General features: G+C 50.5%; 3 protein-coding genes across 6 annotated transcripts; 2 read left to right on the forward strand and 1 right to left on the reverse strand.

The window, feature by feature from the left end:
- Positions 1 to 2938: 2938 nt before the first annotated feature.
- Positions 2939 to 21119, reverse strand: HSPA1L (heat shock protein family A (Hsp70) member 1 like). Of its 4 annotated transcripts, XM_050788577.1 has the most exons (3): positions 15488 to 15586; positions 11759 to 11869; positions 2939 to 5305 (listed from the first exon to the last, which is right to left on the reverse strand). In XM_050788577.1, the coding sequence occupies exon 3, from the start codon at positions 5290 to 5292 to the stop codon at positions 3367 to 3369; it is 1926 nt and encodes a 641-aa protein (XP_050644534.1). In that variant the 5' UTR covers positions 5293 to 5305; positions 11759 to 11869; positions 15488 to 15586; the 3' UTR covers positions 2939 to 3366. The 4 variants fall into 4 exon arrangements, with proteins under 4 accessions (XP_050644534.1, XP_050644535.1, XP_050644536.1 ...); XM_050788578.1 differs by lacking the exons at positions 11759 to 11869; positions 15488 to 15586 and adding an exon at positions 21058 to 21119; XM_050788579.1 differs by lacking the exon at positions 11759 to 11869 and having other exon boundaries at positions 15488 to 15578.
- LOC126953204 (heat shock 70 kDa protein 1A-like) lies at positions 8654 to 23779 on the forward strand. The gene is given in 3 exon segments (XM_050788574.1): positions 8654 to 10146; positions 10149 to 11122; positions 23400 to 23779. Coding segments are annotated over 3 exon segments (1923 nt in total). The 5' UTR covers positions 8654 to 9206; the 3' UTR covers positions 23409 to 23779.
- Positions 21181 to 23779, forward strand: HSPA1B (heat shock protein family A (Hsp70) member 1B). The gene has a single exon (XM_050788573.1). The coding sequence runs from the start codon at positions 21483 to 21485 to the stop codon at positions 23406 to 23408; it is 1926 nt and encodes a 641-aa protein (XP_050644530.1). The 5' UTR covers positions 21181 to 21482; the 3' UTR covers positions 23409 to 23779.
- Positions 23780 to 24604: the final 825 nt, after the last annotated feature.

The following is a 24604-nucleotide window of genomic DNA, read 5'->3' on the forward strand; positions in this document are numbered from 1 at the left end:
TCGTTCCGACTTCTTCCAGGGCCGGCCGGCTCCCATTGCGCAGGCGCGGACCCTAACCTGGGCTGCTAGGCGGGTGGAGGCACTCAGCGTCTGAGCTCAAAAGGTTTTGTTGTTTTCCATAACCCTGCCGTCCACAGCGTGATGTGTTCGTGCCCTCTACACACATCCTATCGAGAATTTTGGGGAGTTTGTGAAGATTATGAAGTGTGCACTTTTCTATATTTGTTAAAGTAAAAACATAAAATTCAAAAAATAAAATTAAAAAATGTTTTTAATCTTAAATTCAGCTGATAAAAAAAAAAAAAAGGCCGAGGGCGGTGGCTCACGCCTTCAATCCCAGCACTCTGAGAGGCCAAGGTGGATGGATTGTGTGAGGTCAGGAGTTCGAGACCAGGCTAGCCAACATGGTGAAGTCCCGTCTTCACTAAAAATACAAAAAAAATTAGCCAGGCGTGGTCGCGGGCGCCTGTAATCCCAGCTACTCGGGAGGCTGAGGAAGGAGAATTGCGTGAACCCGGGAGGTGGAGGTTGCAGGGAGCCAAGATCATGCCACTGCACTGCAGCCTGGGCGACAGAGCGAGACTCATCTCAAAAAAAAAAAAATTGGCCGGGCGCGGTGGCTCACGCCTGTAATCCCAGCACTTTGGGAGGCCGAGACGGGCGGATCACGAGGTCAGGAGATCGAGACCATCCTGGCTAACACGGTGAAACCCCGTCTCTACTAAAAAATACAAAAAACTAGCCGGGCGAGGTGGCGGGTGCCTGTAGTCCCAGCTACTCGGGAGGCTGAGGCAGGAGAATGGCGTGAACCCGGGAGGCGGAGCTTGCAGTGAGCTGAGATCCGGCCGCCGCACTCCAGCCTGGGCGACAGAGCGAGACTCCGTCTCAAAAAAACAAAAAAAAAAAAAAAAAAAAAATTGACCGGGCGCAGTGGCTGACGCCTATAATCCCGCACTTTGGGAGGCCAAGGCAAGTGGATCACCTGAGGTCAGGAGTTCTAGACCAGCCTGGCCAACATGGCGAAATCCTGTCTCTACTAAAAACCCAAAAATTAGCCAGGTGTAGTGGCACGCGCCTGTAAACCCGGGAGGTATAAGTTGCAGTGAGTGGAGATCGTGCCATTGTACTCCAGCCTGGGCAACAACAGTGAAACTCTTGTCTCAAAACAACAACAACAACAAAATGTTGAGGCTTGTAAATCCCAGCATTTTGGGAGGCTGAGGCAGGAGGATCATTTGAACCCAAGAGTTACAGTGAGCTACGATCTCCCCACTGCATTCCAGCCTGGGCAGAGCGAGACTCTGTCTATAAAAAAGAAAATTATAAAAAACAAAAAAATGTTGAGGAGTCCCAGAGATAAGGAGCTGGAGCACAAATTTTGGTTTTATCAAAGGTTACCAATAAATATATTTCTCCAAAGGAGCCAACCTCAATCTCCATATTTCTTACACACTTTTGCCAAGACTGTCCTGTAAAGGACTGAGTAAAAAGAGACTGTGGCTTACAGATGCAAATAACCCAGTCTAACATTTCACTGCCAAATGTTTCAAACACAGACAGAAATGCACAGTTACATATCATTCTAACTCATGTCCCCCAGGTTTTTATAAATGTATATTAGGACACAGGTAAAAGAAAACAAATTTTTTTGAGATGCAGTCTTGCTCTGTCATCAGGCTGGAGTGCGGTGCCACGATCTCAGCTCACTGCAACCTCCACAACCCAGGTTCAAGCAATTCCTCTGCCTCACCCTCCCGAGTAGCTGGGACTACAGGCGTGCACCACCATGCTCAGCTAATTTTTGTATTTTTAGTAGTGACGAGGTTTCACCATGTTGGGCAGGATGGTCTCGATCTCTTGACCTCATGATCCACCCACCTCGGCCTCCCAAAGTGCTGGGATAACAGGTGTGAGCCACTGCACCCGGCCGGTAAAAATATTTTTTCATGGACTAAGACTTCATAAACTTATATTTGTCATCTTGCATAGAAGTACTTATTTGTCAAGAGTTTGTTATAGAAATATTTTCTGGGGCTAGGCATGGTGGCTCACGCCTATAATCCCATCACTTTAGGAGGCTGAGGTGGGTGTATCACCTAGGTCAGGAGTTCAGAACAGCCTCGTCAACATGGTGAAACCCCATCTCTACTAAAAACACAAACATTAGCTGAGTGTAGTGGTGAGCGCCTGTAATCCCAGCTACTCAGGAGGCTGAGGCAGAAGAATTGCTTGAATCCGGGAGGCGAAGGTTGCAGTGAGCCAAGGTCGTGCCATTGCACTCCAGCCTGGGCGACAAGAGTGAAACTCTGTCTCCAAAAAAAAAAAAAAAAAAAAAGAAAGAAAGAAAAGAAATATTTTCTCCATATAATGAATGTAAACAATGAACTCTGTGAGTGCACAGATGCTGAACCTCCTGGACCTTACCTATACATCAGGACATCAAGCAGGATTTGTCCCTCCACCCCAAGCTGAGTCCTAAACACCAAAACCAGCCTGTAACTGATTAAAAGCAGTTATAGTTTACAATCTGTTCCATCTGTGCTAAAGGTATCTGAGGATCAAAAATTATGTGCTGATTGAAACAATGAGTTCATGGGCCGGGCGCGGTGGCTCACACCTGTAATCCCAGCACTTTGGGAGGCTGAGGTGGGCAGATTCTGAGGTCAGGAGATTGAGACCATCCTGGCTAACATGGTGAAACCCCATCTCTACTAAAACAATACAAAAAATTAGCCGGGCATGGTGGTGGACGCCTGCAGTCCCAGCTACTTGGGAGGCTGAGGCAGGAGAATGGCGTGAACCCGGGAAGCAGAGCTTGCAGTGAGCCGAGATTGTGCCACTGTACTCCAGCCTGGGCGACAGGGCAAGACTTCATCTCAAAAAAAAAAAAAAGAAAAGAAAAGAAAAAAAAAACCCAATGAGTTCATGAAAATTCAAATACTTTACCCTTACTAATTTAATCATTCACAGTGAGCTCACAATCAGAGAACACATGCTCTCTCCATGAACTCTCCCCTTCGAGGTACATTCACAGCCTAAATACCAGAAGTAATTTCCTTTAGGAACAAATTTACTGATTGACAAATAAGCATCCACACAGGAAGAAGAATGTTAGGGTGGCTGGAAATAACAGACATTCAAATACATCACACGGTTTAAAGAGGGGCCTAGTTTTCCTGAGTCCATTCCAGAGTCAGAAACAGGATATGAGGGAGTGTGATAGGTGGTGCATGAGACTCCTCCTCCAGAATTCCCAAGGGATGGTAACTTAGGTTCAGGTCTGGTCAAGAATAATAATGATGTTTGAAGATGAGGGGAATGAAATACACGTAGAGGCATCCTAGGATGCTTCAGTTCCAAAAAGAATTAATCTACTTCTTCAATTGTGGGGCCTGTGGCAGGCCTTCCAGGCGCATACCCTGTTCCACAGGCAGGCCCAGTGCATCCTCCCTGGTAGAGTTTTGTGATGATGGGGTTACACATCTGCTCCAATTCCTTTCTCTTATGATCAAACTCATCTTTCTCTGCCAGTTGATTGGCCTCCAGCCACGAAAGAAGTTCATTGCATTTATCCAGTATTTTCTTTTTATCAGACTCACTGATCTTGCCCTTCAAACCTTCATCACTCACAACACTCTTCATGTTAAAAGCATAGGATTCTAAGGCATTCTTTGCAGCAATTTTCTCCCTCTGGACCTCATCTTCAGCTTTATATTTCTCAGCATCCAGAACCATGCGCTCAATCTCCTCCTTGCTCAGGCGGCCCTTGTCATTGGTGATGGTGATCTTGTTGGCCTTCCCTGTGCTCTTGTCCATGGCTGTGACATTGAGAATACCATTGGCATCAATGTCAAACGTCACCTCGATCTGAGGAACTCCCCTGGGTGCTGGAGGGATTCCAGTCAGGTCAAAGCGCCCTAGCAGGTTGTTGTCCTTCGTCATGGCCCTCTCACCTTCGTATACCTGGATCAGCACCCCGGGTTGGTTGTCGGAGTAGGTGGTGAAGATCTGTGTCTGCTTGGTGGGGATGGTGGAGTTACGCTTGATCAGGGCAGTCATCACACCCCCGGCCGTCTCCAGCCCCAGCGACAGGGGAGCCACGTCCAGCAGCAGCAGGTCCTGCACCTTCTCAGACTTGTCCCCCATCAGGATGGCCGCCTGTACCGCAGCCCCATATGCTACTGCCTCATCAGGGTTGATGCTCTTGTTGAGATCACGTCCATTAAAGTAGTCCTGAAGCAGCCGCTGCACCTTGGGGATGCGGGTGGAGCCCCCTACTAAAACAATGTCATGGATTTTAGCCTTATCCATCTTGGCATCCCGAAGTGCTTTTTCTACAGGCTCCAGGGTACCCCTAAAAAGGTCTGCACACAACTCTTCAAATCGAGCTCTGGTGATGGATGTGTAGAAGTCGATGCCTTCATAAAGTGAATCAATTTCTAGGTTGGCCTGGGTGCTGGACGACAGGGTCCTCTTGGCCCTCTCGCAGGCTGTGCGCAGCCGCCTCACGGCTCGCTTGTTCTGGCTGATGTCCTTCTTGTGCTTCCGCTTGAACTCTTCCACGAAGTGGCTCACAAGCCTGTTGTCAAAGTCCTCCCCACCCAGGTGAGTGTCCCCAGCAGTGGCCTTTACCTCAAAAATCCCATCATCTATGGTCAGAATTGACACATCAAATGTGCCTCCACCCAGATCAAAAATCAGGACATGTCGTTCTCCTCGACCTCCTTTATCTAAACCATAGGCAATGGCAGCAGCTGTGGGCTCATTGATGATTCGTAGCACATTAAGTCCAGCAATCACACCTGCATCCTTAGTAGCCTGACGTTGAGAGTCATTGAAATAGGCTGGCACGGTAATCACTGCATTGGTGACAGGGTGGCCCAAAAACGCCTCAGCAGTCTCTTTCATCTTAGTCAGTACCATCGAAGAGATTTCCTCAGGGTAGAAAGCTTTATTCTCCCCTTTGTAGGACACAAGCACTTTGGGCTTGCCTCCTTCATTAATCACTTGAAAAGGCCAAAGTTTCATATCTGATTGCACAACAGGATCATTAAATTTCCTGCCGATCAGACGTTTGGCATCAAAAACAGTGTTCTGGGGATTCATGGCTACCTGGTTCTTGGCCGCATCCCCAATGAGCCGCTCGGTGTCTGTGAAGGCCACGTAGCTGGGGGTGGTGCGGTTGCCCTGGTCATTGGCGATGATCTCCACCTTGCCGTGCTGGAACACCCCCACACAGGAGTAGGTGGTGCCCAGGTCGATACCTATGGCAATTCCCTTGGCAGCAGCCATGGTTCTCTGAGGCCTATGGAGAAAGAATGAGATACTGTTTTGGCAGAATGCTTTTCAATGTTATTTATTTTTTTGAGACAGGGTCTTCCTCTGTCACCCAGATTGGAGTGCAGAGGCGCAATCATAGCTCACTGCAGCTTTGATCTCCTGGGCTCCAGCAGTCTTCCTGCCTCAGCCTCCAGAGTAACTGGAGACATCATGCCTGGCTAAATTTTTTTTTTTTTTTTTTTGAGATGGAGTCTCACTTTGTCATCCAGGCTGGACTGCAGTGGCATGATCTAGGCTCACTGCAACCTCCACCTCCTGAGTTCAAGCAATTCTCCTGTCTCAGCTTCCCGAGTGGCTGGGATTATGGGGGTGCCACCACGCCTGGCTAATTTTTGTATTTTTAGTAGATATGGGGTTTCATGGTTTCACTATGTTGGCCAGGCTGGTCTTGAACTCCTGACCTCAGGTGATCCGCCCGCCTCAGCCTCCCAAAGTGCTGGGATTATAGGTGTGAGCCACGGTGACCAGCCCTCTGCCTGGCTACTTTTTAAATTTTGTGTATAGATGGGGTCTCACTATGTTGCTTAGGCTGGTTTCAAACTCATGGGCTCAAACGATTCTTCAGCCTCAACCTCCCCAAGTACTGGGATTACAGGAGTGAACATCTTGTCCAGCCTATTTTTTATTTTTTATTGTGGTAAAATACACACAAATTGTACCATCTTAACCATTTTTAAGTGTAGAGTTTGGTAGTGAGTTCAATCACAGTGGTGACTGAAATCGGTCAACCGATTTCCAATATTCTGTTCATCTCGCAAAACTGAAACTGTATACTCATTAAGCAACTCTCGTTTTCCCCTCCCTTTAGCCCCTGGTAACTACCATTCTTTTTTCTCATTTTTTTTAGAGACAGGTTCTCATTTTGTCACACAGACTGCACTACAGTGGTGTGATCATGGTTCACTGCAGTCTTGACCTCCCAGACTCATGGGATCCTTTTGTCTTAGCCTCCCAAGTACCTGGGACCACAGGTGAATGCCACTACACCCAGTTAATTTTTAATTTTTTTTTAGAGACAGGGTCTCCCTATGTTGCCCAAGCTAGTTTCTCACTCCTGGGCTCAAGGAAGTCTCCTCCCACCTCCAAGTTACCAAGTGTTGGGATTATAGGCTCGAGCCAAGGCACCTGACCTCTTTTTTCTATCTCTATGAATTTGACTACTCTTGTAACTTCATATAAGTGGAATTATACAGTATTTGTCCTTTTGTGACTTTGCTTATTTCACTTAGCTTATGTGCACAGGTTTCATCCATGTTGTAACATGTCAGAATTTCCTTCCTAAGGCTGAGTAATATTCACAATATTTATATACAACTTCATTTCTGTTTTTGTTTTGAGACAGAGTCTCACTCTGTTGCCCAGGCTGGAGTGCAGTGGCGCGATCTTGACTCACTGCAACCTCCACCTTCTGGGTTCAAGCTAATTCTCCTGCCTCAGCCTCCCGAGGAGCTGGGACTACAGGCGTGCACTGCCGCACCCTGATAATTTTTGTATTTTTAGTACAAACAGAGTTTCACCATGTTGGCCAGGCTGGTCTCAAACTCCTAACCTTAAATGATCCGCCCGCCTCGGTCTCCCAAAGTTCTGGGATGACAGGCATGAGCCACCGCACCCGGCCTATATACCACATTTTGCTTATGCATCTCTCGATGGACACAGTTTACAGAATAATGTTGCTATGAACAAACCTATACAAATACATGGAGACGCTACTGTCATGGCAGAGTGCTTTTTGGACAGGGTAAAGTATTCTCAGCTACTCAAAGGAGTTTGGAAGCAAGTAGCTGTATATTGTTTTCAATTTCCCAAGTGACCTAATTCTACTGTCCTGTTCCTGTGTCTGTCATATATTTTATTGTGGGACTCTGTCTCTTTATGACCCAAGAGTAGTGTACATTCTGGTCTCTTCCAAGAGACATCAGCCTCCACACTTGAGTTCTGCTGCCTTCCGGGGATACTATTCTCTACTAGGGGTTCATAGGCAGTCAATTCCAGTCAGCCTGAAGATGACTGCTAGAAACCCACAAGCCCGCGAGTTTTCTCAAAAGACATGCGGTCCAGACAGTATCTCTATCCTTCTCCTAAAGAAAACCCGTTTTCTGGAGTCAATAACTAATCAATAAAGGGTTTAAGGGCCGGGCGCGGTGGCTTACGCCTGTTATCCCAGCACTTTGGGAGGCCGAGGCGGGCGGATTACGAGGTCAGCAGATCGAGACCATCCTGGCTAACACGGTGAAACCCCGTCTCTACTAAAAAAAGAAAAAATTAGCCGGGCGTGGTGGCGGGCGCCTGTAGTTCCAGCTACTCCGGAGGCTGAGGCAGGAGAATAGCTTGAACCCGGGAGGCGGAGCAATTAGCCGGGCGTGGTGGCGGGCGCCTGCAGTCCCAGCTACCCGGGAGGCTGAGGCAGGAGAATGGCGAGAACTCGGAAGGCGAAGCTTGCAGTGAGCCAAGATCGTGCCACTGCACTCCAGCCTGAGCGACAGAGCGAGACTCCCTCTCAAAAAAATAAAATAAAAAAAAATAAACGGTTTAGGGTCTACCCCTCTCCACACCTCAGATTCCTAGGCCGAACTCTCTTTCCTCCACCTCCCCCTTACCCCGCCTCCCCCTTACCCCGCCTCCCCCTTACCCCGCCTCCCCCTCACCCCGCCTCCCCTTCACCCCGCCTCCCCTTCACCCCGCCTCCCCTTCACCCCGCCTCCCTCTTACCCCGCCTCCCCCTTACCCCGCCTCCCCACTTCCCCACCTGGCCGCACTGCCTTCCCCCGCCTCCCAATTACTCCGCTTCCTTCCCCGCCTCCCCCTTTTCCCACCTCCCCCATTCTGGCTGCTCTGACCAATCAATCTGGAGCCATCTTAGCTTTCCCCAAGTGCTCCTCCTACCCGGATCAGCCAACGCCCATATACCTCAGGCTTAAACCAACTAGGGAACTTTCCACTACTTTCCCAAACAAGGACCTACTGGGCCTTGCAGGTTCACAATCAATCAGATCCCTAACTGGCTCACCTAGTCTCCCGACGCCTTCGCTTCAGTTTGGAAACGTTCAGATTATGGAGCCCCGGCGAGTAGGTGGGGGCTCCCTCAATATAAAACTGCACAACCGGGGTCCCCCCACCCCCCACCCCGTCCCTCCCTGCAAATTTGAGCGGGCTCCAACTCAGTCATCTTTCTCCAAACTGGCCCATGAGGTCAGAGACAGTGTCTCCATTGTAACGTGCCCGGGCAGTGTCAACACAAACGCCCCCACCCTCCCCTGGACGCGCGTCACCCGCTCCCCGCACCATCCGCCTGCCCATAACTGCACAAGCCCCCACAATTAAAAGCCCAGCGCCGACCCTTCCTGTCAATTAGGCGCTGAAGCGGAGGCGGCCAGCATCGCCATGGAGACCAACACCCTTCCCACCGCCACTCCCCCTTTCTCTCAGGGCCCCTGTCCCCTCCAGTGAATCCCAGAAGACTCTGGAGAGTTCTGAGCAGGGGGCGGCACCCTGGCCTCTGATTGGTCCAAGGAAGGCTGGGGGGCAGGACGGGAGGCGAAACCCCTGGAATATTCCCGACCTGGCAGCCTCATCGAGCTCGGTGATTGGCTCAGAAGGGAAAAGGCGGGTCTCCGCGACGGCTTATAAACGCCGAGGGGCCCTCGGTCCGGAAAACGGCCAGCCTCAGGAGCTGCTGCGAGAAATCGCTGCGTTTCCAGAGCGTGGCTCCCGTTGTCCCGAGGCTTCCCAGAGCGAACCTGTGCGGCTGCAGGCACCAGCGCCGTTGAGTTTCCGGCGTTCCGGAGGAGTGAGCTCTTGTCGCGGGTCCCGTCCGCCGTTTCCAGTCCCGAATCTCGGAGCGGAGCAGACAGCAGGGCACCGGCATGGCCAAAGCCGCGGCGATCGGCATCGACCTGGGCACCACCTACTCCTGTGTGGGGGTGTTCCAGCACGGCAAGGTGGAGATCATCGCCAACGACCAGGGCAACCGCACCACCCCCAGCTACGTGGCTTTCACAGACACCGAGCGGCTGATCGGGGATGCGGCCAAGAACCAGGTGGCGCTGAACCCGCAGAACACCGTGTTTGACGCGAAGCGGCTGATCGGCCGCAAGTTCGGCGACCCGGTGGTGCAGTCGGACATGAAGCACTGGCCTTTCCAGGTGATCAACGACGGAGACAAGCCCAAGGTGCAGGTGAGCTACAAGGGGGAGACCAAGGCATTCTACCCCGAGGAGATCTCGTCCATGGTGCTGACCAAGATGAAGGAGATCGCCGAGGCGTACCTGGGCTACCCGGTGACCAACGCGGTGATCACCGTGCCGGCCTACTTCAACGACTCGCAGCGCCAGGCCACCAAGGATGCCGGGGTGATCGCGGGGCTCAACGTGCTGCGGATCATCAACGAGCCCACGGCGGCGGCCATCGCCTACGGCCTGGACAGAACGGGCAAGGGGGAGCGCAACGTGCTCATCTTTGACCTGGGCGGGGGCACCTTCGACGTGTCCATCCTGACGATTGACGACGGCATCTTCGAGGTGAAAGCCACGGCCGGGGACACCCACCTGGGTGGGGAGGACTTTGACAACAGGCTGGTGAACCACTTCGTGGAGGAGTTCAAGAGAAAACACAAGAAGGACATCAGCCAGAACAAGCGAGCCGTGAGGCGGCTGCGCACCGCCTGCGAGAGGGCCAAGCGGACCCTGTCGTCCAGCACCCAGGCCAGCCTGGAGATCGACTCCCTGTTTGAGGGCATCGACTTCTACACGTCCATCACCAGGGCGAGGTTCGAGGAGCTGTGCTCGGACCTGTTCCGAAGCACCCTGGGCCCGTGGAGAAGGCCCTGCGGGATGCCAACCTGGACAAGGCCCAGATCCACGACCTGGTCCTGGTCGGGGGCTCCACCCGCATCCCCAAGGTGCAGAAGCTGCTGCAGGACTTCTTCAACGGGCGCGACCTGAACAAGAGCATCAACCCCGATGAGGCTGTGGCCTACGGGGCGGCGGTGCAGGCGGCCATCCTGATGGGGGACAAGTCCGAGAACGTGCAGGACCTGCTGCTGCTGGACGTGGCTCCGCTGTCGCTGGGGCTGGAGACGGCCGGAGGCGTGATGACTGCCCTGATCAAGCGCAACTCCACCATCCCCACCAAGCAGACACAGATCTTCACCACCTACTCGGACAACCAACCCGGGGTGCTGATCCAGGTGTACGAGGGCGAGAGGGCCATGACGAAGGACAACAATCTGTTGGGGCGCTTCGAGCTGAGCGGCATCCCTCCGGCCCCCAGGGGCGTGCCCCAGATCGAGGTGACCTTCGACATCGATGCCAACGGCATCCTGAACGTCACGGCCACGGACAAGAGCACCGGCAAGGCCAACAAGATCACCATCACCAACGACAAGGGCCGCCTGAGCAAGGAGGAGATCGAGCGCATGGTGCAGGAGGCAGAGAAGTACAAAGCGGAGGACGAGGTGCAGCGCGAGAGGGTGTCAGCCAAGAACGCCCTGGAGTCGTACGCCTTCAACATGAAGAGCGCCGTGGAGGATGAGGGGCTCAAGGGCAAGATCAGCGAGGCCGACAAGAAGAAGGTGCTGGACAAGTGTCAAGAGGTCATCTCGTGGCTGGATGCCAACACCCTGGCCGAGAAGGACGAGTTTGAGCACAAGAGGAAGGAGCTGGAGCAGGTGTGTAACCCCATCATCAGCGGACTGTACCAGGGTGCGGGTGGTCCTGGGCCTGGCGGCTTCGGGGCTCAGGGTCCCAAGGGAGGGTCTGGGTCAGGCCCCACCATTGAGGAGGTAGATTAGGAGCCTTCCCAAGATTACTGTTTTTGTTTTGGCGCTTCAAGACTTTGTATTTCCTAATATTTCTGTTTGTCATTTCTTAGTTTCCTGTGTTTGCAACGTTCAAGTTTTTTGGTGAAGTACTGAATGTAACTTTTTTGGTGAAATACTGAACTTGCTTTTTTTCCGGTCTCTACGTGTAGAGATGAATTTATACTGCCATCTTATGACCATTTCTTCTTTGTAATACACTGAACTCAGGCCATTTTTTAAGTTAGTTACTTCAAAGTAAATAAACTTTAAAATTCAAGTGATGCCTTTTTTTCCTTTATTTGGGGGTCAGTAGGGTCTGCATAGGTTGTCTTTCTCATAGCGTCTAAAATGGAATGGCATTTTTGTCTCCAGTAAGGGCAGATATTAGAGAAGTGTGGCTATTGTAATGTGATCCATTTGTGTTAGACAAATGGTATGCTCCAGTAAAGCTTCTTAATTCTGGCCGGGCGTGGTGGCTCAAGCCTGTAATCCCAGCACTTTGGGAGGCCGAGGTGGGTAGATCACTTGAGGTCAGGAGTTCCAGACCAACCTGGCCAATGTGGCGAAACCCTGTCTCTACTAAAAACACAAAAATTAGCCGGGCGTGGTGGTGCGTACCTGTTGTCCCAGGGAAGCTGAGGCAGGAGAATTGCTTGAACCCAGGAAGCAGTGGTAGCAGTGAGCTGAGATCACGCCATTGCACTCTAGCCTGGGCGTCACAGCGAGACTCTGTCTTACACACACACAAAAAAGAGAAAGTTAAAAAAAAAAAATAGTAAAGCTTGTTGATGCTAATTGGGTGTTTAGCCTGAGGGTACAGAAAATGTTTAACACCTGGGAGGGTAGCCTCAAATTGGTGTTTAAGATTGGTCTCAAAAGAGGTGGGGTGGGGTGGGGTGGGGGATGTTTCTGCAAAAGTGGTCAGAGAGGATGCAGTTAGATGGGAGGCCAGTGCTCCTACCTCCTGTAGGTACACCTAATAAGCTTATGGACTTGATATTTAATCTAGATTCAACACTGAATGGAAGGAGTGTCCTACATTTCAAAGTGAAAAAATAGGGGTACATGCACTGGCTTGCTGAGTTATGCACATGTGCTTTAGTTGTCATCTTTTAAAATGGAAGGGTTTGGCTTGTTGCCTCTCTTATGACTGAAAGCATACTAAAATAGAAATGCCACATTCTTAGCAGTTATCACCTACAATTTAAGTACCCCAGTGAGCACCCAAGCCAGGAAGACCTACATACAGACTTCACTCCCATGCACTTTCCCTTGGAGATGCTTCATGCCCCAGCTGCTAGCATCCCAGAAGTAATTCCCTCCTTGTTGGAAAACGCCCACTACAATCTTTAAAGCTCCCGGAGTGAGCCCCTTTAAAAATAAATTGTATCTGGCCGGGTATGGTGGCTCACGCCTGTAATCCCATCACTTTGGGAGACCGAGGCAGGCAGATCACCTGAGGTCAGGAGTTCGAGACCAGCCTGGCCAACATGGTGAGGCTCCCCCCTCCCCCCGCTCCCTGCTCCTGCTCCACTAAAAGTAAAAAATTAGGCACGATGGTGGGCACCTGGAATCCCAACTATTTGGGAGGCTGAGGCAGGTGAATCGCTTGAACTCGGAAGGCAGAGGTTTCAGTGAGCCGAGATTGCGCCACTGCACTCCAGTCTGGATGACAGAGTGAAACTTCATGTCAAAAAATAAAAATAAATTGTGTCAGCCGGGCGCAGTGGCTCATGCCCGTAATCCCAGCACTTTGGGAGGCCGAGGCGGGTCGATCATCTCAGGTCAAGAGTTTGAGCCAGCCTGGCCAACAGGGTGAAACCCCGTTTCTACTAAAAATACAAAAAAGTAGCTGGGCGTGGTGGCGGGCACCTATAATCCCAGAAATTTGGGAGGCTGAGGCAGGAGAATCGCTTGAACCCAGGAGGCAGATGTTGCAGTGAGCCAAGATCGTGCTATTGCACTCCAGCCTGGACAATGAGTGAAACTCCGTCTCAATGAAAAAATAAATAGTATCTAAGGGCAATGAAAATGTTTTGGAACCAGATAGAGTTGACGGTAGCATAACATTGTAAAGGTCAAGGCTGCAATAAGCCATGACTGCACCACTGTACTCCAGCCTGAGCAACAGAGTGAGACCCTGTCTCTGGAAAAAAAAAAGAAAAAGAAAAAGAAAAGAAAAAAATCAATTGTATCAATATTTACATTAAAGCACTTTATGAGCTTATGTGTACCTCAAAGCCCATCAAACCATTCACTAAATACTTGTTATGAAGAAAATCCAGGCCGAGCGCGGTGGCTCAAGCCTGTAGTCCCAGCACTTTGGGAGGCCGAGACGGGCGGATCACGAGGTCAGGAGATCGAGACCATCCTGGCTAACACGGTGAAACCCCGTCTCTACTAAAAAAATACAAAAAACTAGCCGGGCGCGGTGGCAGGCGCCTGTAGTCCCAACTGCTCGGGAGGCTGAGGCAGGAGAATGGCGTAAACCCGGGAGGCGGAGCTTGCAGTGAGCTGAGATCCGGCCACTGCACTCCAGCCTGGGCGGTAGAGCGAGACTCCGTCTCAAAAAAAAAAAAAAAAAAAGAAAATCCAGTGTTATGGGAAATGACACATACAGGTAGACCTTGCTTTGGAAGTTTGAAAATAGAAAATAACTATGAAATGCTTAGGTTTCCAGGCCAGCCTATAGAGGAACACTTATCTCTTATGGTAGTTAAACTGTAGTACTGTGGACTTTGGCCACAATGTAAATCAATCTTTATGGGAATATGCTTTTGCTATAGGACCTCCTCTCCCCTTCAGAGCTGCAGTAGCATTTGTGACTCTGATCTGCAGACCCTATAGTGACTCTAAACCAGGAGCAACTACCACTACTGTGGCATGGGTGGGGAAAAGGGTAGTTGGAAAAGGGTGGAGATTGAGAAGGACCTACCAAATGCCTTTGTGGAAACAGTAGAGAAATCATCAGACATAACATTGAATGGAGGCAATAAGAGAGTTCCTATGGCCCTATCAATCAAGCTTATTAGTAGATGTTTTAACAAGAAATATATACAAATTATTGCTTGCCTGCATACCCTAGCACAGAGTACTGTACCTTGAAATATTCACTTTGTAACCTCAAGAAAAGAGGTTGAGGAAGCTGTGGAATTAGGAAAGAGAATGCAGCGCCATCCATAAACGAAGTGATGTTTTGAGTAGCAGAGGAACTTTGAAGGAGGAAAAGTGCAACAGGAAAAATAACTGCAGGTGTGGAAAAACTAATACAGATATCCCCTCGATTCCAATCACCTCCTGCCTTCCTATACCAGGCCTCAGAAGGCAGCAGGCTATGATAATAAATTTGATTTTATATGGCTTTTGAACCCAGGATTTTACTTTGTAACATATACACTTATTGTTACTCCTGGCCTTTAGAGTTCTTGTCATCCTCAAAAGACGAAAAAGGTACCAAAACAAAAAATTAACTACAGTATTTTATAGATGTGAGAGAAGTGGGCAGAAATAATACGGCTTTAGGCTAAAAGAGGAAATGAGGTTATTTCGGGGGAGGGCAATATTGGCGATTTCTGAGGGGGCGATCCTTACGTGAATATAAAAAATTGTGACAGCTACTATTCCTCCCACTAATTGATCTAAATCCGTCCCCTTGGGAAACGTCCCTGAGGTATCTATCAGGTGCAGTTCAGCCAGAGGGAGTAAGCCCACCGGGCCCTTGTCCTTTCCTAGCACCACTATTTAAAGGGATGTTTGAGGGGTAGGGCAGCGGAGCATTCCAGACACCGGGTTAAACCCGCCCCACCCCGCTGGCCTGTGTCCAGCCCGATCAATAATTGGAGAAGAAAAAGGAGCAGGGCGTGGTGGTGCGGACCTAGAGAACAAGCTACCCAGGAGGCTGAGGAGGGAGGATCGCTTGAGCCCGGGAGATGGAGGCTGCAGTGAGCCGTGATTGCACCACTGCACTCCAGCCTGGGAGCCCCTGTCTCAAAAAAAAGTTAAAAAAAATTAGAAGGGAGGGCACCGGAGAAGGGCTGGAGCAGGTTCACAGGTTCGGACTACGGAGGAGCCCAGCAACCGAGAATCACTCCTGAGGGTCTAATTTTCTTATTCTCTTGATGCCTCACGGGGCGAGGGACTAGAACAGGGCGCTGAGCTGGCGGTAGGCAAAAGCCAACGGACTCCGTCCCCCACTCCCTTCCCATCAGTCGCGCGTCCCCGCGCAGACGGGTGCGCGCTGGCCGCGGGCGGTGGGGACCTTCTCTTCTCGCCTCTGGCCACCCAATGCATCTGATTTAGTTGTATGAAAGTTACAAAACTCTCCAATATTTTCGTCTCGTAAGTTACCTAGTTGAGAGAAACTCGAAAGGTCCTTCTTTCTTTCCTCCTTTAATCCCTTTTTGGAAAAAAAACACATCGGAAAACGCAGGAGTCGGACAGGCAGCCCCGAAGCCAGCCCCGCCCTCAGGCCCCAGCGGCCCAGCCTTTTCTTCCTCCCCACCGCGCTCCCCCGCCTTTCCTCAGGTTTGGCTGAGGCTCTTTCCCCGGTGGTTGGCTCTGCCCGAAGTTTCTAGAGTTTTCTGACCTTCAAGGCGAGAACTGCTGTGTCATTCTTAGGGACACTGCCCAACAAACTGCGCCACCCAAGTCTCTCTCTCTCTCCCCTCGCCAAGCGGTCCTAAAACATCAAGGTTAGTCAGGACTCTATATTTAACGTCCAGAAGATTCTGTGAACTGTATGCCAACTTTGCCATAGTAACAGGGCTCCCCCCTCCTTTCCCCTCTTTCTGCCTGAGCAATCTGTTCTATCAGAAAGGAGAAGCAGGGCTGGGAGGGCTGGAAGGTGGGGAAGGCAAGAGCTTGTAGGGGCCATGGTCGTGAGTCCGAAGAGAGGAGCAGCAGCCAGGAAGGGAGTCCCTGGCTGATCGCAAACCTGAGGTGCCCTTAATGCTCGCAGAGCCCAGCACTGTGGTCATTTGTTTTGCTTTTTAGATAATACAACAATTAGGTCTAACCACAAAATTAAAAGCAAACAAAACCCAGTTAGGTTGATAAGCCAGTGTGGGAAGAAGTACAAAATAAGTGTGAGAACGTGTGGGTCCAATCACCAGTTCTGTAACCTGTCGTCTGGGTAACCAGATCAAGCCACTGAACTTCTTTGATCCTTGGTGCTCTCTTTGAAAATGAAAAGGTTTGACTGAATGGCCTGTGCCTGCAGATCTTAGGACAGTTTTTACATTAAGCTGAAAGCAGCTGTAGTCCTACTAATGGTCCCCAACTTTTAAACACCTAAATAAGAATGACTAGGAGTCACATCTGAGAGTATGGGATCCCCAATAAAAGGAGGGAGAATATAATATTTTCTTTGATCATGTAGGGAATTTTTATTTTATTTTTTTAATTTCAGAGAGGATCTCTGTCTCCCAGGCTGGAGTGCAGTGGTGTGATCATAGCTCACTGCAGCCTTGACCTCTTGTGGTCAAACGATCCTCCCACCTCAGCCTCCCAAGTAGCTGGGACTACAGGCACCTGCCACCACGCCCAGCTAACTTTTAAAGTTTTTGGTTAGACATGGTGTCCCACCCACTATGTTGCCCAGACTGATCTTGGACTTCTGAGTTCAAGTGCCTGCCTTGGCTTCCTAAAACACTGGGATTACCGACGTGAGCCACCACACCCAGTCCAGATATTGTTAATGCTGTTTTAGAGATGAACACGTCAAAACTTGTGTTATTTAGTCAACTTATAAGTACTTCCTTGTTGAAAAGAAAAACAGCCTCACCAAAGAAGTAGAGCGCAGATGCAAATCCAGGATTTTCCCTTCCCAGATTTTTTCTTTTCGTGCTGCTGGAAATGGCCAGGGTTCTCTTTGTCATTGAAGCGTATGTCATTCATTCAGTTAAGAATGCCTACCGCTAGATTTCATATCAATTAACTCTTTTGCTTTTGTCTGGATGAACTTAAAATTATACCATCTTATTTTTTTTTTTAATTTATTATTTTTTTGAGACAGAGTCTTGCTCTGTCACCCAGACTGGAGTGCAGTGATCTCAGCTCACTGCAACCTCCACCTCCTGGGTTCAAGTGATTATCCTGCCTCAGCTCCTGAGTAGCTGAGATTACAGGTGTGTGCCACCACGTCCGGCTAATTTTTGTGTTTTTTAATAGAGATGGGGTTTTGCCATGTTAGCCAGGCTGGTCTCGAACTCCTGACCTCAGGTGATCCACCCACCTCGGCCTCCCAAAGTGCTGCGTGAGCCATCGCTCCCGCTCTATACCATCTTTTAAAACGAACAAAATTAAGACAACTACTGTTTGAGGAACTATAAAAAGAAGAGGGAGAAGGAAGGAAAACACCCTGCAGAGTCAGCCTGAAGAAAGCTCTCTTACCCCACACTGCTGTAGCAGTTATGTTCTTGGCACTCCCTCTTCAGTTCTCTTTTCCTTTTGAAACCATCTGACCCAGCTTTCAGTTTGGGGAATCTGAGCTCTGATCCTTCCAAACACAGAATCCAGTAAAAACCTAATTCTGAAATTAATCACATTAAAGTTTTGAAAAATCTCCTGGGGTTCTTATATATTCACCTTAGACAGCAATTAAACTTGTGACTGGATTTCTGCCTTGGGAAGCATCCAGTCTAAAAGGAAATAAGAGGCGGCGCGGTGCCTCACGCCTGTAATCCCAGCACTTTGGGCGGCCCAGACGGGCGAATAACCTGAGGTTAGGAGTTCGATACCAGCCTGGCCAACATGACAAAACCCCGTCTCTACTGAAAATACAAAAATTAGCCAGGCATGGTGGTGTGCACCTTTAATCCCAGCCACTCAGGAGACTGAGGCAGGAGAATCGCTTGAACCTGGGAGGTGGAGGTTGCAGTGAGCCAAGACTGTGCCATTGCACTCCAGCCTGGGCAACAGAGCAAGACTCTGTCTCAAAAAAAAAAAAAAAAAAAAAAAAAAAAAGAAAGAAAGAAAATTCAAGTGACCCTCTCCTTGTCAGGAAATGGACAAGGAATATGGATGTGTGGGTTTCCAGTCTAGTCCATACAGGCTTCACTTAAAAGCTAGGTCAACTATAGCACTGTAGAATCTGACTAGTGTGACTGATTCAAGAAAAACAGCATTTCTATTGGATTTTTCTGCTATCCGGAGAGCATCCAAGATTTGGGGCCCCAACACCACATCTACTTGCCAGGCACTTGAGACAGTGATGCCCTTTGCTTCATGCCAATAGAGAGGGTTTTTTTCTCCCCCTCTTACCACCCACCCCCCACTTTTTATGTTTCTCAACAGAATCAGATAAGTATTTTATTTTTGAGAAGGCGTTTCACTTTTGTTGCCCAGGGTAGAGTGCAATGGCATGATCTCAGCTCACTGCAACCTTTGCCTCCTGGGTTCAAGTGATTCTCCTGCCTCAGCCTCCCAAGTAGCTGGGATTACAGGCATGCCAACCTGCCCAGCTAATTTTTTTTTTTTTGCATTTTTAGTAGAGATGGGGTTTCTCTGTGTTGGTCAGGCTGGTCTCAAACTTCTGACCTCAGGTGATCTGCCCGCTTCGGCCTCCCAAAGTGCTAGGATTACAGGTATGAGCCACCGTGCCTGGCCTCAGAGAACTATTTTAAATTGTAGATTTGGCAGGAGGGAAGGAATGAATCCAGACCTGCCAGTAGTAGCAGTTGATAGTGAGGAAGCTTCCAGAGCGAGGGGTGAGGTTAAGGGTCTCTGGAAGTGTTGCTACACTGTGCAGCTAAGATGAAAGTTTGGGAGAATCTCCAGCCAGACATTTCATAGAGAAATGTTTGGGAAAATTCCTGAAGTTTGACTGGTTTGACTAGTTTAGAGAGGTGATTCATTAGGGAGCTAACGCTGAATGTGAAAGTTATCACCGACCTGCACATACAGACACACACAGATTGTTAAAGCAATTTATTTGCAACATCAGTTTAGATCAGTGAATTATAAACAAATGAATACCCTTGAATTCCAGGAAGAGGTGTTTTGATAGTGGACAGGTGTGTGTGTGTGTGTGTGGTGTGCATATGAAAAATGCCAATTGAGCAAAGTGTTTAAAAACAGGATTATTCCCTTCATCAATAACTTCTTCTTTCCATTTGTGCTCAAGGAACGTCGGCATGGCAATGAGACTATTGTTTTTTCTTTTCTTTTCCTTTTTTTTTTTTTTGTGATAGGTTGTAAACACAGTACTATTGCTTCAACCCCCTCACATTTTCCTTTCAGATGCCTAACAAAAGGGTCTTGCATTCACACTAAGAATGAAGGGGAAAAAAAAGGGAAAGTAAATTACTAAATGCAATTGTATTTCAAACAGGAGGAAGGAGAATCCGCAGGAAGTTGCAATCCAGGATAAAAACTTAAGACACATTCAGCCTGGCCAACACAGCGAAACCCCGTCTCTATTAAAAATACAAAAATTAGCCGGGAGTGGTGGCACATCCTGTAATTCCAGCTATTGGGGAGGCTGAGGCAGCAGAACTATTTGAACCCTGGGGCAGAGGGTGCAGTGAGCAGAGATCTCGCCACTGCACTCCAGCCTGGGCGATAGAGTGAGAGTCTCAAAACAAACAAAAACAACTGTCTGGGAATGATGGCTCATGCCTGTAATCCCAGCACTTTGGGAGGCCGAGGTGGGTGGATCAGGAGGTCAGGAGTTCGAGACCAGCCTGACCAACATGGTGAAACCCTGTCTCTACTAAAAATACAAAAATTAGCCGGGCGTGGTGGCGCCCACCTGTAATCCTAGCTACTCAAGAGGCTGAGGTAGGAGATTCGCTTGAACCCGGGAGGTGGAGGTTACAGTAAGCCAAGATCATGCCACTGCACCCCAGCTTGGGGGACAGAGCCAGACTGTCTCAAAACGGAAACAACAAACAACTTAAGACACATAACCTGAGGTTTTAGAGGAGCTAGAACCTGGGTCCCAACCCCTCCTGATTTCCAGCATCACTCCACAGTTTGCTTAGAGGGCCACCTGCCAAACAGCTGTAGTATGTGATGTTAAAGAGGGCTAAACACGCCCCCCCCCGCACCTCCCTCCCAGGCTCACCATCTTGTTACATTTGACCTAAAAACGGTGGACAGCCTAGGGATTTCAGGGACAGACAGAAAATTTTATTTGGGACTGTGAGGTCCTAGTTCTACATACTGTCCTGGAGTGAAACAGGAATTGAGGAGAAAGTAGAAAGGAGGTGTCCCGGACCCCAAGCTAGGAATGGGGAGGGAAATGGAGGAACCCAAAATGCCTTAAGGACGGCCTACATACTAAGGAAAATTTTTTCTAACTCCTGGTTGCAGCAGAGGGGAGCGGCTGAGGGTGGAGGCAGGGGTGCGGCCGACCCACCCCTCCCACTACCCGACCAGCGCCTCCCTTCCTCCTTGGATGGGTGCCCCTGTCTTGCTAAGAACTGTCTGTTTACACAACTGCTTTCCTTGTGAAAATATAAAGGCTCCTATTCCCAGATGTCCCATCCTTGTAGGTTAAAGATTATGTCAAAAACTATATTGTATTATCTCATTCCTTCTTCCCATTACGATGGAAAAAACATCCGGGAGAGTCCGGTCGTTTCTCAGGCCGACTAGGCCATTAGGTGCCTTGGAGAAAGGACCCAAAGCTGCCCCGTCCTTCACAGACACAGTCCAATCAGAGTCTCCTAGGCACAACCATGCACCGCCTCCTTCGAGAAGCAAGATAACTTTCGGGTTTTGGTGGTCTCCAAAGTCATCAATTTTGCACCACTTTGGTGGTCTCCAAAGTCACCAATTTTGCACCGCCCTAAAATTACAAGCCCCGAGCCGGCCCTTCCTGTCAACTACCTACTGAAGGGCAAGCGGCCAGCATCGCCATGGAGACCAACGCCCTTCCCACCGCCACTCCCCCTTCCTCTCAGGGCCCCTGTCACCTCCAGTGAATCCCAGAAGACTCTGGAGAGTTCTGAGCAGAGGGCGGCACCCTGGCCTCTGATTGGTCCAAGGAAGGCTGGGGGGCAGGACGGGAGGCGAAACCCCTGGAATATTCCCGACCTGGCAGCCTCATCGAGCTCAGTGATTGGCTCAGAAAGGAAAAGGCGGGTCTCCGCCACGACTTATAAACGCCGAGGGGCCAGGGGTCCGGAAAACGGCCAGCCTCAGGAGCTGCTGCGACAATCGGCTTTCTTTTCTGAGAGTGACTCCCTCGGTCCCAAGGCTTTCCCAGAGCGAACGTGTGCGGCTGCAGGCATCAGCGCGTTGAGTTTCCGGCGTTCCGAAGGAGTGAGCTCTTGTCGCGGGTCCCGTCCGCCGTTTCCAGTCCCGAATCTCGGAGCGGAGCAGACAGCAGGGCACCGGCATGGCCAAAGCCGCGGCGATCGGCATCGACCTGGGCACCACCTACTCCTGTGTGGGGGTGTTCCAGCACGGCAAGGTGGAGATCATCGCCAACGACCAGGGCAACCGCACCACCCCCAGCTACGTGGCTTTCACAGACACCGAGCGGCTGATCGGGGATGCGGCCAAGAACCAGGTGGCGCTGAACCCGCAGAACACCGTGTTTGACGCGAAGCGGCTGATCGGCCGCAAGTTCGGCGACCCGGTGGTGCAGTCGGACATGAAGCACTGGCCTTTCCAGGTGATCAACGACGGAGACAAGCCCAAGGTGCAGGTGAGCTACAAGGGGGAGACCAAGGCATTCTACCCCGAGGAGATCTCGTCCATGGTGCTGACCAAGATGAAGGAGATCGCCGAGGCGTACCTGGGCTACCCGGTGACCAACGCGGTGATCACCGTGCCGGCCTACTTCAACGACTCGCAGCGCCAGGCCACCAAGGATGCGGGGGTGATCGCGGGGCTCAACGTGCTGCGGATCATCAACGAGCCCACGGCGGCGGCCATCGCCTACGGCCTGGACAGAACGGGCAAGGGGGAGCGCAACGTGCTCATCTTTGATCTGGGCGGGGGCACCTTCGACGTGTCCATCCTGACGATCGACGACGGCATCTTCGAGGTGAAAGCCACGGCCGGGGACACCCACCTGGGTGGGGAGGACTTTGACAACAGGCTGGTGAACCACTTCGTGGAGGAGTTCAAGAGAAAACACAAGAAGGACATCAGCCAGAACAAGCGAGCCGTGAGGCGGCTGCGCACCGCCTGCGAGAGGGCCAAGCGGACCCTGTCGTCCAGCACCCAGGCCAGCCTGGAGATCGACTCCCTGTTTGAGGGCATCGACTTCTACACGTCCATCACCAGGGCGAGGTTCGAGGAGCTGTGCTCGGACCTGTTCCGAAGCACCCTGGAGCCCGTGGAGAAGGCTCTGCGCGACGCCAAGCTGGACAAGGCCCAGATCCACGACCTGGTCCTGGTCGGGGGCTCTACCCGCATCCCCAAGGTGCAGAAGCTGCTGCAGGACTTCTTCAACGGGCGCGACCTGAACAAGAGCATCAACCCCGACGAGGCTGTGGCCTACGGGGCGGCGGTGCAGGCGGCCATCCTGATGGGGGACAAGTCCGAGAACGTGCAGGACCTGCTGCTGCTGGACGTGGCTCCGCTGTCGCTGGGGCTGGAGACGGCCGGAGGCGTGATGACTGCCCTGATCAAGCGCAACTCCACCATCCCCACCAAGCAGACACAGATCTTCACCACCTACTCGGACAACCAACCCGGGGTGCTGATCCAGGTGTACGAGGGCGAGAGGGCCATGACGAAGGACAACAATCTGTTGGGGCGCTTCGAGCTGAGCGGCATCCCTCCGGCCCCCAGGGGCGTGCCCCAGATCGAGGTGACCTTCGACATCGATGCCAACGGCATCCTGAACGTCACGGCCACGGACAAGAGCACCGGCAAGGCCAACAAGATCACCATCACCAACGACAAGGGCCGCCTGAGCAAGGAGGAGATCGAGCGCATGGTGCAGGAGGCAGAGAAGTACAAAGCGGAGGACGAGGTGCAGCGCGAGAGGGTGTCAGCCAAGAACGCCCTGGAGTCGTACGCCTTCAACATGAAGAGCGCCGTGGAGGATGAGGGGCTCAAGGGCAAGATCAGCGAGGCCGACAAGAAGAAGGTGCTGGACAAGTGTCAAGAGGTCATCTCGTGGCTGGATGCCAACACCCTGGCCGAGAAGGACGAGTTTGAGCACAAGAGGAAGGAGCTGGAGCAGGTGTGTAACCCCATCATCAGCGGACTGTACCAGGGTGCGGGTGGTCCTGGGCCTGGCGGCTTCGGGGCTCAGGGTCCCAAGGGAGGGTCTGGTTCAGGCCCCACCATTGAGGAGGTGGATTAGGGACCTTCGTTCCTTATTATGTTTGTCTTTGAGGTGGACTGTTTGGACTCAAGGACTTTGCTGCTGTTTTCCTATGTCATTTCTACTTCAGCTCTTTGCTGCTTCACTTCTTTGTAAAGTTGTATCCTGATGGTAATTAGCTGGCTTCATTATTTTTGTAGTACAACCAATATGTTCATTATAATTCTTTGCATTTAATGTTGATACTGTAAGGGTGTTTCGTTCCCTTTAAATGAATCAACACTGCCACCTTCTGTACGAGTTCTTTCTTTCTTTTTTTTTTTTTTTGCTTTGGGAAAACACTACAAAGGCTGGGAATGTATGTTTTTATAATTTGTTTACTTAAATATGAAAAATAAAATGTTAAACTTGTTCTTATCTGTTTATATGTGAAGATAATGGATATTTGGGGAGGGATAGTGTCTGAATTCCATCTATATAGTCTGAAAAGGACAGTACTTCTGAAGAGTTACACGTGTAGGAGTTAGGGCTACACATATTTTTGTTAGGGCTTTATTGTGGGCCTTAAGAGGAATTGCAGGTGCCCGTCTTGATTAGAGTGGGGCTTGTTTCAGGGAAAAGTAGGGATGGCAGCTTCAAAAGGGTGTTGGAGGGGTGGTTGAGGTGGGTTAACTGGAGCAAGGAGGGAGGGGTGGTGCTGAGAGGGGATCATGGTTGTTTTCTCTCCCCATTGCACTTAGCGGAGTCCACAAAAAAAAAAGTCACTTTTTTGTTTTTTTGAGATGGAGTCTCACTCTCATTCTGTCGCCCAGGCGGGAGTGCAGTGGCACGATCTCGGCTCAGTGTAACTTCCGCCTCCCAGGTTCAAGCGATTCTTCTGCCTCAGCCTCCTGAGTAACTGGGACTACAGGCGTGTGTCACCACGCCTGGCTAATTTTTTTGTATTTTTGGTGGAGTTGGGGTTTTACCCCAGGATGGGGTTAGGCAGGATGGTTTCAATCTCCTGACCTCGGCTCATATTCATTTATATGTGGAATCTAAACAGTAGAACTCAGAAGCAGAGAAGAAGTGGTGGTTAGCAAGGGCTGTGGGATGGGGGAATGGGGAGATGTGAAAGGGGAACAAAGCCTCAGGAGGAATGAGTTGTATTTTTTTTTTTTTGAAACGGGATATTGCTCTGTCACCCAGGCTGGAGCACAGTAGAGCTCACTGTAGTCTCAAACTCCTGGGTTCAA

This window comes from Macaca thibetana, chromosome 4, assembly GCF_024542745.1.
Source record: "Macaca thibetana thibetana isolate TM-01 chromosome 4, ASM2454274v1, whole genome shotgun sequence".
NCBI lineage: Eukaryota > Metazoa > Chordata > Mammalia > Primates > Cercopithecidae > Macaca > Macaca thibetana.